The sequence below is a fragment of the Bombyx mori genome, chromosome 17, assembly GCF_030269925.1.
Source record: "Bombyx mori chromosome 17, ASM3026992v2".
Classification (NCBI taxonomy): domain Eukaryota; kingdom Metazoa; phylum Arthropoda; class Insecta; order Lepidoptera; family Bombycidae; genus Bombyx; species Bombyx mori.
The window spans coordinates 7,698,520-7,711,091 of NC_085123.1; the positions used below are offsets into that span (position 1 = coordinate 7,698,520).

General features: G+C 32.5%; 2 protein-coding genes across 2 annotated transcripts; one reads left to right on the forward strand and one right to left on the reverse strand.

Moving 5' to 3' along the window:
* Positions 1-119: 119 nt before the first annotated feature.
* On the forward strand, positions 120-10,886 carry LOC101735877 (dual specificity mitogen-activated protein kinase kinase 4). The gene is made up of 8 exons (XM_038017058.2): positions 120-358; positions 447-639; positions 793-945; positions 1,150-1,294; positions 1,457-1,626; positions 2,722-2,851; positions 3,416-3,636; positions 4,308-10,886. Exons 1-8 carry the CDS (start codon positions 325-327, stop codon positions 4,489-4,491), a joined length of 1,230 nt encoding a protein of 409 aa, XP_037872986.1. The 5' UTR covers positions 120-324; the 3' UTR covers positions 4,492-10,886.
* A 354-nt stretch (positions 10,887-11,240) lies between these two features.
* On the reverse strand, positions 11,241-12,476 carry LOC119629815 (transmembrane protein 186). The gene is made up of 2 exons (XM_038017059.2): positions 11,728-12,476; positions 11,241-11,616 (listed from the first exon to the last, which is right to left on the reverse strand). Exons 1-2 carry the CDS (start codon positions 11,987-11,989, stop codon positions 11,321-11,323), a joined length of 558 nt encoding a protein of 185 aa, XP_037872987.1. The 5' UTR covers positions 11,990-12,476; the 3' UTR covers positions 11,241-11,320.
* Positions 12,477-12,572: the final 96 nt, after the last annotated feature.

A 12,572-nucleotide genomic window follows, 5' to 3' on the forward strand; every position in this document is an offset into this window, starting at 1 on the left:
TTAACGGCCGTATCGATGTATTCGATACAATTTTTTTTTGTTTTTTTAATGGTTCGATAGAATTTTTAAATGAATTTAAAAAATGGCTTATGTCTCATAGTGTCAACTGTCAAGCAAATTGATAGGTACATACATCATGTGTTGTGTCGACTCTTGGAAGGTACCTAGATGCTGTAGTAGGTACAATGTATGAATAAAAAGATTATTAAATTATGAAAACGTGACCAATTAATATATGCATTTTCAAATGGATTACGCGAATTTTGCAATATTTACCAAAGATTAGGGAACACGATTTAAAATTGCAGAAATAATTATTACAGAATGTCCAAAAACGGAGAACTATCATCAAACCAAGGTAAAAAGTTAGCATTGTACATTTTGTTGTCATTAGATGGTATTGACAACTTTATTCATGTTGTATATTTTGAATTGTTTTGTTTCAGGTCCTAGTCGACCAAGCCTACCAAGACCCGAGCTGAATTTATTTGGTACAGAAAAACGTAAAATTTTAGATCTCCCATTGAGTGGCCCGTCGAGCGATGTCGCTTTTGTACCATTTTCATCGACAACTGCACAAATGCAAAAGCCAAAAATTCCTTCACGTACTATTAGAGATGTACTGCCAGAAAATGCGAGGTAAATACTTTATAATATGTCATACAGTGGACATATTTATTATTTATATATCATCTAATTAAATATTATAAAAATGACTTTATTAGTTTAAGTATATCAAAATATAAAAATAATGATCTAATATCCATTATATTTCTTATACTGTCTATTTAGAGATAGATGTCGAATATATCCATCAATGCAGTCATCTGGGAAACTACAGCTATCTGCTACTGAAGTATATGATTTCACTGCAGATGACTTGCAAGATCTGGGAGAGATTGGCAGGGGAGCATTTGGAGCTGTAAATAAAATGGTTTATAGAAAGTATGTAAAGTATGAATAAAGTTAAAATAATATTGAAATAGCATTGAAGTTAACTTTTAATGGAACTTAAAAAAAATTACCACTATTGGGATGAAAAAATTATAAAGCTTGAGTAGCATGCAAAGAAAATAAAAGCAGAAGTGTGATAAGATATTTTGAAGCTTAAATATTACATTAACTCAATACACTGTGTGTTTAAAATAGGACAAGTCGTGTAATGGCTGTAAAAAGGATTCGCTCAACAGTTGATGAGAAAGAACAAAAGCAGTTGTTAATGGATCTAGAAGTTGTGATGAAGAGTAATGATTGTCTTTATATAGTGGAATTTTATGGAGCACTCTTCAAAGAGGTACTTATGCTTTAAAACATAAAGAATTATTATTGCTGCAAGAATTTCTATATGTAATAATTTATAAAATTAGTCAAAACTGAATTATCTAGTTTTGTTTCTTATGTTATTCTAAAATTTACTTGTCTGAAAGAGAAAAAAAAACACACCAATCTATTTCAGGGTGATTGTTGGATCTGTATGGAATTAATGGACACATCACTAGACAAATTTTACAAATTTATATGTGAAAGAATGCAAACTCGAATACCAGAAAATATAATGGCAAAAATTACACTGGCTACAGTTAAGGCTTTAAATTATTTAAAAGAAAAATTGAAAATTATCCATAGGTGAGTACAGTTGACTTTTAAACATATCACATTTTCATAATCTAGTTTCTATTTAACTAAAGCAATATAATCCAATGATTCAGTTAGAAAGACTTACATGTTACACTTGAAATCATTATCAAATACGTGTAGACAATATGATAACAAGAAAAAGGTATTGATTAAAAAAAATTTGGAGTTACTTAATTAATGTTTCGTTATTAAATTTTAAAATTGTATAAAATAAATACTTTACTTATACCATAGAGGTATTTTAATGTTTCGTTTTTATTTCTGTTAACTAGTTTACTTAAAATTTGTCTAAGTTTTAATTTTTACCTCAAAAATTCAATCATAAACCATACAAATTACCAGAATTTAAAACTAGGTATATTTAGTATTACTACTAAGCAAGCCATTCATCAAGCAAATATGCAACCTTGTTAACAACTACTTAACAACTTCTCTGTCTGACCCAATGGAGTTAAAATAAATTGTCAAAAACAAAGCTCCCCCTTTGTGATATCCAAAGAATGTTAGCGTGTTATCTGTACTCATTTGATATTTTAAGAGGGTTAAGACTACCAGATGGTTGAGGCCCAAGGTAATCAGCAATGCTCCTACTTCAGAAGGTGGGTGAGTATACCTATCTAATGATAAAAGGTCACTGTCATTACATCAGCAATGCTAGGGTCAAAACCCAAGACAGTATACCAGTAAATGAAATCTGGGTTCAGAATCAGAATTCAGAATGTTCAAAAGATCATAAGATTATTGAAGGAAGAATGTGAGAGGAAATGACAAATATATGACTAAATTATAAATATGCAAGTTGTTTTACAATTTTAAAATTTCTCAATAGACCTATCATTGCCTATTTGGTTGTGGCTGTTAGTTGGATGGTTGTTTGATTATTAGCTGGTTATGATCCTGTTCCAATTTTTTGTTAGGGTCTTTGTGATTTTTTTTTTTTTTATATACTTGTACTAACTTTACACAAGAAAACTCCTGTAAATAATGAATAGAAAACAAACACAAAAGTAACATTGAGCGGTATACTCGTATATATTTCACTTATTCAATTAATTTATTTATTCACATAAATTTCAATTACAGGGATGTGAAACCATCTAATATACTGCTAGATAGAAGAGGAAATATAAAACTGTGTGATTTTGGTATATCTGGGAAGCTAGTAGATTCAATAGCTCGGACAAGAGATGCTGGATGTAGACCATACATGGCAGTAAGTAAAATAAAATTAAACCAATAATGAATGCTCTTTTTCAGGCATAATAGATAAAATTCACTTGCCTACCACCTTATCTTAACCAGACTGTAGATGCTATAGTTTGAATACCAATTGCCCTCATTGCAACAAAAGATACAAGTCTCAATACCTTCATACTTGTTACGCAATTTAGAAAGAAGTCATGTAAGCCAAGGCTATGAGAGGAAAGCAGATAAGAAAATGCATGCTTGTAAAGTGGCAACAAATCATTAAAGAAAATCGTGAATCTACTCTGATAGCTATTCTGCCTAGCCTCATGCTTAGAAGATTCATTTCAGTTTTAAAAGTGTAATAGGTTACATATATATAGTTATAGCTTTGACCTTATTCATATTGCTAAGTAGGTAATGGCCCTCTCATTATGTTTGTGTGCTCTGGACACCTCATAAGTACAAAATGGATAATGAGGTCCTTTCGCTGTTAGTTACTCTATTATACAATGATTGACGTTGAATTAAAAGACAGCACCCTTCACCAGTCAAACTGTTATAGAATTGTAAACAAAAACTTTTGTTTCAGCCGGAAAGAATTGATCCAGGCCGTGCAAGAGGTTATGATGTACGCTCAGATGTTTGGTCTTTAGGTATTACTTTGATGGAAGTGGCTACTGGTGCATTTCCGTACCCAAGATGGGGATCTGTATTTGAACAGCTACAGCAAGTGGTTCAAGGGGACCCGCCACGTCTTTCATCCAATAACAACATGTTTTCAAACAGCTTCGTTAACTTCGTTAATACTTGGTAAGTATAAATCCACATTAAAGATTATGAAATCGATCGTTAGGTATAAAATTATAACTTTTAGTACCATTACTTAGCCCCCTTATGTTGTGCGGTTACAGAAGTAAATCCTTAAACTCCAATGTGAATCTGCTGCCCATGTTGAGGCATAAGAATGAAGTCTTCATTACATCAATACAATGGTTGCCTTATATCTGATCAATTTAACCAATCTTCTGCAATCAGACTGTCCAAAGTTATGAACAAGTTGGTCAAGGTCATGATCTGTTGTTTGGAGAACATTTATCAGCAGAAGAATATTTCTTAGCACTTTGCCACCGTTCAACTAGGTTCAAGATGTTGGGGTGTTTGAGATTTACGATAGATTTTCAAGATAAGCTCATTAGTGGCTCTCGTGACGTTCCTTATTATATTATTTATTATTACATTATAATATATTTTTTTCTTTATTTCTGTTATGTACGTATTACATTAGAAAAGTTGGTAACGGCCTGCGAGATTAACACCGTTCCATCGCCTGATACGAATGCAACGGGCGTTTTATCCTTTAGGCCAGGAAGACTCATCTTAAAAGCCTTGCCTTGTTTTCGTTTGTAATATAGAATTTTAAGTTACAAGCGCTCACCGATGACTGTATTCCAACGAATATACATTTGAAATATTTATTTTAGCCTTATAAAAGAAGAAACACAGAGACCTAAGTATAACAGGTTACTGGAACACCCATTCATCAAAGGAATAGACCAAAGTCGATCAGATGTTGCTGCATATGTTTGCGAGATCTTAGAATCAATGGAACGGAATGGAGTGAGTCCTTTCACAACAGACCAGCCTGCTCAAGCCTGGGTAGATTAATCACAGTTTTCAGGAACTAGTTTAGTGTGCGTGACCAATATGGTTTAGAGTGAAATCTCATGAAAATTTTGTTTTTAATAAGCAAACTGCTCAAACTGTTTTTTGGGAGTTTTGACTTTATGGTACGATCGTCTACAATAAGCGGCACGGATTTTGAGTGCTGATCTTCACCTGCACTTAAGCCAGTCTTTGCGCGTCTTTAGTGGTACGAATTCCAGGTATTTTTATTATATCATTAGGCTGTTGGCTCACTACGACTATCTGTTGTTATTTACTTTGTTCTCTGAAATTCAAAAAGAACTCCCGACGAGTATACTTCAGTACGACTTTAATTAGTTTTCATTATATTTTGCTTACTATTTTTTGATGATCTGTTTTGAAAGAAAACATGTATACATGTTAAAAATTATAAAATCATAGGGTGTCCGACAATGGGTATATCAAGCCGAAACGTGGCTCTAGTATCAACAATGTAAATCATGTTTAATATGTAAAAAAATCTAAATCGTAATTAGTAGATTCATACAAAAACTAATTTATAATAATTGTTTCAACTGTTCGAAGGCAACCCTGAATTTATACAATAAAAGTACCGTTAGGCCATTCATTCAGTCAAGTCGCATCTGAACAAGATAGACAATAACAAATTCATTTTAACTCCTAAACAAAACCAAAAAATGCAACCGTGTTATTATTAGGTACCTACAAAAGTCAAAAACTAAAAAAAGAATCAAACTTATTACGGCATTGTTACTAAATTTCACCTCTATCGTAAAGGCAAAAGCAGGTTGATGTGCCGGCGCTTGTGGAGTGTTTAGGGTCATTTCGCCTGCTTGCGTCCACTTAGTGCAGTTGGCAAGTTTGAAGGAGAAAATAAAAATGTCCCAACACTAGGTAATTTCAATGAAAAGTTTATGTAATGTGTTCATTATAATAGTCTATTTTAAGGTAACTTAGTTTTTGCGAAACATCTTGTATTTTTATTTTGAAAGACAAACTTCAGAATTAGGCGTTTTACCCACTTTGCCTCCATAAAAATCAATTTGCGTCCACCCGCTGGACCACTTGGCGTCCATCAGCTTAGCAAAGGTATTAAAGGATGATATTTTTATGATATTAAAGCGAGATTGGATTTTAATACTTTATTTATTAAAGATGATTGATGATGATGAAAGATGATTATTATAGCCTTAGAATTTTAATTAATGACACAAGTCACATTCAAAAGACATGTTTGGCCTCTAAATAACTTAATCCTACTAATCGCGTGCATTTCAGATGATATGATCTAATACACTTGTCACAGCCAATGTTTTTCTCATCGTCCTCTTCTACATTTGAAATTAGTATATCGTCACATTCAGGACATTTCACTCGTTCCACGCCTGGTAAATTTTCTTTCTCAATTTCCACATCTATCCTTTTCTTTGTGACTTCTTCAAGAGGGGGTGTATTTCGTTTTTTCATTTCAGAGCAGTTTTACGAACCGTTTGAGGGTGTTTTAAAGTTTTTTTTTCTGTTCTTGCTTTTCTATTAGTTCTCTTTATTCTCTTCTCTTCGTTATCTTCATAATACTTTCATTCTCTTCATAATACTTTCTCCATGCAGCAGAAGATATGGCTGGAGTTCTTTGATAATTTTTTCATGCTTTGTTAGAAATTTCAGGCAGCATCAGGTGCTTTTCAAATGGATCAGAGGTTTTCTTTTGTGTTAGTATTTCAACAACTGCTGAAGCTGGTGGTACTCGAGGAGGTAGCGATACAGCTGATGCTGTATGAATCGAAGAAGTCAAAGCCGTTTCTGGCGTTTGTTCCTTAGTAAGGGTTTATTTTTCAACACTAGACATAGAGGGCGATGATGCAATCTCTTCAAATGGTAGAATTAGAACGTCGTCTAAAGACGCGACAGAGCCGGCGTTGAGGTAATTGCCAGAAAGATGTAATGTCAAAAGGGACAAGTCAGGAAACGAATCGTTTTTGTTGATATCGAGAGTTGAATTATTCGGATATCTCACGTCAAGTTGAGCAGATGTTACATTTCTATTTTTAGTGGTTATTATTGATATGAAAGTCTCGGCTAATGGTTTTGGTTGTGAAAATATTAGGGCTGATAGATACTATTTGAACCTGTACAGTAGGATCTGAGTTAGCTTGATCACTTTCGTTTTCGGTTTCTTCGTGTAGTGAAGAGATGAAGATTTCTTTAGTTGTATCCAATTTACAGTCAATGAGATTAAAAATGGTACTTTTTTTTTCTATTGAAAGTTCCATATTATGTGACTTCTCAGATTCAGTTTCGATAGAAATCTCGGCAAATCCCAGTTAAGCAGGGAGAGACTTTTTCAAACTATTGACTGCTCTCGTAATGGTTCAAATGTCAATATTTTTTTCCTTTTTGTGTCGGCTTCAAGTGTTTTAATACTTATTTAAAGCTTTTAATGTCTGAGCGAGTAACATCTTGTGATTGTTGACCAACGGCCTGTACATTCTCCAAAGTATTTCTTACACATTTCGTGTAATCTGGACTATTTGGGTGTTGTCGGACATGTTAGGATGTTTTAATGCATCATTTAATAATGTGCAAAAGTTTATTTTTGTGACGGCAGAATGAAAATTTTCTGGCTTTGATAGGAATGCGCGGACTGTAGATTTCCAATATATTTTTACCGGTGCAAATACGCTAACGTCAGTTGGCTGTACAATATGGGTGGTGTTGGGCGAAAGGGCATACAAAATAATTTGCATTTATTCACATGCCCTACTTAGTATTAAGGACATATACGATTTATGCCCATATACCAGCAGTGTTATTTTCCACTATCCAGTTGTGAAACTCGTTGTGATGTATTCAAAGAATACTTCTCTCATCCACCCTGTCTCCGATCTGCCTAAGCACAAATCTTGGGGCATACTATTCACTACAGCCTTTTGGTGGTCTAATGTATGGAAACACAATACAAGGTGGACCTATATCCGCATTCGCATTAAATGTTAATAATACTTTTCGTTACGTTAAGTTTTTGAATCCTCTTGGGCCTAAAACTTGTCCTGTCTTTAGACAAAGAGCAAAATCACTTTCGTCCCCATTGAAAATTCTTTTAGGATCTATCAAAATATCTTTTTGCTGTATACTGTCCAAAGATTCATCGAATTTTTTAAACCACAATCTGATTGACTCTTTCATCTGTGACTTGGGCTCTAGCTTTATTAATTCCCTCCGCATTTTTAAGTGTGATTTCTTTATTTCTGGACAATAATTTTTGACCTGGGCGATCATCTTTAAATTTATTTTGAAACCCCTCGTCTTGTATTACTTTCTGAACAGTATTAAGCAATTCCTGTTTTTTCACTGGAAATCCACATTTGGAAATGTTAAGAAGCCATTCAGATACCTTTTTTTCACCATCTACTCTTAGCGCAGGTTCTGGGCCCGGTTTGTTTACTCTATCCGGTCTGCGCCCACTGATTTTGTCCAATATTGTAGTATTCGGAATAGCTTATTATTTGCATACTTTCCTTATCGATTTCTTATGCTTTCGAATTTCAAGCAACGCTTCCCTTAAATATTCTTCTGTGTATGTTCTTTTTTCCTTCTTCTTTCTTATCTCCGAAGAACTCATCTTAAACAGAAAAAAAGAAGAATTCAAGAAATTACTTATTTCATTCAAAGTAAAATAGGTATTAAACTTGTAGTCATAATAAAAAATGTATCTACAATACATTTTGTATTGAAAAATACCCTCAAACAAATCAATTGTAGTGAATTAATTCCAAAAATGGACGCGATTTGTTTTTGTTATTACTTCCTGTAGGTAGTTTCCATTGCGGACCGCTGCCCACTATTTTTGTCTCATAAACCCGCGCGTCCGCGCTCTCTTGTTGAACAGCCGTTACTAAATGTTTTTTCTACACAGGATTGCTTGGACGCACGGAACTTTTGTCTATGTGTCCGTGCCTCATAAACATTGAGGTATTGCCGGTAAAAACATTTCGACGTATTGGTGTGTATACTTAATTTCGAGTTTTCAAAGGGAGATCCGTACTTAAAATAGACGTGAACAGGCGAAATTACCCTATCTGTGTTTTGTATGTATTATATTTCAATCAGCTGACATCATGTGACCCTTTTTAGTTTTTTTTGAACACTCTTAGGGCACCGCACCATTGCGTTTGCTGCGTTTCGTCAAACTTCCCAAAGCAATCTGAAGTTATACGGATTTTTTTAATTATTTTTACTCTTTCATGCGTTAAACTTGGATTATGGACATAAATCTTTGTGAGATTAAAGTGATTCAAGTTATCACTTACGTAACCTCGACCTAGAAGATGCAGGTTGTTGATCACGTGCCAAAGAGGGCTTAAAGAAAGCGATATCGCGATCAGTGCTTATTTGGCGAACAAAAACGTATTCACTGTGCGGATTCATTTCGTACGATAAATATTGATACGTTTACTTCCAGGTGGTTCTTAGCGATGCAAAGAAGTCTTGTGAGACCTTACAAGTAGGTACCCCATAATACCAGATGGGCCGTGAGTTCCTCTACACTTCTAAGAAAGAAAGCTCTTCTGTTTATGTGGCTATCCTTATTAATCATATTACGTACATTATGTAAAACATAATTCAAGGGTTAGCAGATCCTAAATTCCATCCCTTGGGCTTGCGGTCCGCTTCCAACATCTGGGGAGGTCCAACCAGATCCGAAAAAAAAGGGTTGACAGAAGAATAGTTTATTCGTTACGTTTAAATACTCTTTATTCCGAAACTATATATTGTGGTTTTTTTTTCATAGAACCTAGTCTAAAGAACATTAACTACAGTTTTCGGCCTGATATATAACCCTTTATGGGGCACCCAATATAAAATTTTCAAAGTAAGAATATAAAGACCGCCCTTCGCCTAACGCTCACGATTCGTACCGATATTCTTAAGCTAGTAAATGAACGGCTAATATCTTGATAATTTACGTGAAACTAAAATCTTGTTTGCTTGCACAAGCACAGAAATTTGAGTAGAAATACTTGACACACATTTATGTACTATTAATGAAAAAATAAAAATCAGAAACAGGTCCAGGGTTCTTAATATGACATAAATTTACGTTCAAAACTTTCAAAATTATTGTTATTGTGATCCATTTAAAGCGCGACTTCAATTTTGATTCATACATTTTAATGATTATTTACTCTGCGGTATGAAAGATAAATTTAATTAAAGTTTTTAAATGGGCAATATTCTTGTTAATAGAGTAATAATTTCGATTATTGACCTATGTCAAACTAATTTACTTTTGTACATTACCGATTAATTATTATTTATGTGAAGATATTTGCAAAAAGTCATTTTTATAGAGTAGACAATATTATGTAGTTGTTAATTTTATTAAATGAGTACTTTGATAAAGGCTAGAAATTAAGTAAATCCCATGTCTTGTGGCAGGGATACAGAATAGCAAAAATTTACTTATATGAATCGAAATCGCAGCTGAAAATGAAAAAATACATTATTGTTTTCAATGTGACCCATTGAACAAAATGTAATTTTTCATTTTCTTAAATAATAAATTATTACCATCAACGTTTAATATATTTTGATTCTTTATGAAGTGCAAAAATACATAATATAAAAAATAAATTAGTTGTAATATCAAAAATTTTGATCAACAAAAGTAATTATACTTTTTCTGTTGTTTTCTACTGTGTTACAATTCATTATGTTTCATCAAACACAACATTGCAATAATCACTTATAAGTTTTTATATAAAATCTGTAATTAAACAGAATGACTTGAGCAATTATGACTTTTTTTATTACAGACAAATATATCCCAGCCATAATAAGGCACAGCTAAGTGCTATACATACGAATTTTAAAATAGGTATATTAATTCTTCTATTACAACTAATTTTATAGATGAAATTTATTGCATTTAGCTATATAAATTTATCCCTAAATACAAAAAAAAAAAATGTGTATTCAGAAAATTTTAAACTTCTCTAGTGTCTTCATAATTTGTCACAAAAGTCATTTCTCTGGTAAGATTAGTTACACTTTTATTTCAGAATTTAAATAGATAAAGTTGGTAAATTTAAAAATCTTAAATTCAATTTTTAAATCTGGATTTCTCTAAATCCGCATGTTAACAATGCAATAAATAAAAACAATCTTATTACGAAAGGTACAGTGTATTCATTAGAAGGTACTTCATAATTGCAGGCATTTTTTAAAATAATACTTAAGAAACCTCATTACTGTTTGTTATCCGACTACCCTAGGAAGAGGGTAATGTATGGTGTCATATTTTTGTTATTGAAATGATTTATGAACTTGAGCAATATTTTTTTGCAGGCATGTTATATTTTGATTTGTACATTTGATAAATACAAATTTCAAACATATTAATTTCTATTTTATTTTTGTGTTTGTCTAAACTACATACTGCTTACCAATTCTAAACAGTTTTTCACAATGTTTCTAAATATTTTATTTTCTCTAAATCAGCAGATGAACGGTTCATAGAAGTCTTATACCATTAAGACTAATGCATGATTGTTTTGTGATAAAACTAAGTCAGATTGTGGTACTTATCATAATTTACAACACAGCATAGCACCAATAAAACTATGAAACTAAGTAACTAATTAGACACTGCTACTAGATGATAGACGAATGTAGTAGCATTTAGACTTCTGGAGGCTGGGGCTACATGGATATAAACGCAACAGTTATACTGCCAAATAATACAAGATGTGTAAATTCATACTATCTTTTTACATATCTACAAAATTTACATGCATTGCTTAAAATAAACAGCTCATTCCAATACATAAGGTCATTCTAAAACTTCTCCCATTTTCTTAGAATTCAAAACTTTTCCAAATTTAACAAACAACTTGTATTTAGTCCCATCACTTAAATGTGGTGATAGATATAAGGGATCTAGTTTCCTTGGGGCCATGTCCATTAATGGAATCCAATCATTGGCAGAAATTATTTTATCTTGCCTTTTGCCCCAATAATCTACATAAGAAATTTTTATGTGGCGGTTGTCATCAGAAATATAAAGAAATCCAATTATATTCTTGAATGGTAAGCTGGCAATAGAAAGAAGAGATCCAACTGTGATCCCTGCAAATAAATATTCGATTTTTTTAAACTAGACCACATTAAGGACCATAATAAAATATGCTGTTTGGTACTTATTACAAATGTTATTGTAAATAATGTTATTTGGCTTACCAAGATAAGCAGCAGTGAAAAATGTGTTTTCTGAGAATACTTGCAACATTTCTAGAACACCACAACTGGGCATCACCACTCCTGCTGCTACGCAGTGGTACAATTTCAGTCTATTAAATATTGCAATGTATTTTATAAATGGAAATGTGAAAACAGTTTCATATTTGTTCGGCATTCGATTGTTTTCATTGTTAACTAATGTACAAAAAAATACATTTTTTATATTGCTCTTGCAAGTATATTTGGATAGATTTCGTAGCATTCTTAAATATCTACCTATAAATTATTAAATAAATTAATATTGGGCTTAACGTCTGATTGTCTAAGTAGTCGTTTTTTTAAGAGATTTTATGACCTGGTAACTGAGACCTTTAAGTCATGTCTTATTTTATTTTATATTTATTATATTATTCATATTTTTATGAAAAATGATATGGATATGGAGTGAGATGATTAATTTGAGACACTAATCAACTGGGATGAAGTTAAATGAAATGAATTGAGATGATATGATGAAATATAATCTCAGTAAAATGGTGGTCATTTTCTAAGATTTTTTCAGTGGACTTTTTGGAGGATCCCGAGAAGTTACGTCCAGCGGCTTTGTTTCATTTTCCCACATTTGTGCACTTTCACAGATATTAAACAGTTAATAAACCACCATTATTACACATTTAAACCCGACGAAACACTAAATAGACAAAATAAAACAAATCACACAACTTCACTCCTCGCGTTTCCGCCAAAAAAGTCCTCTAAGTAGTAGTCATAGATTATACACGGTGTCAACTGTAAAAAAATTGAAGAAAGCAAGAGCAAGACAATAATGGACTTTTTGGTGGGAA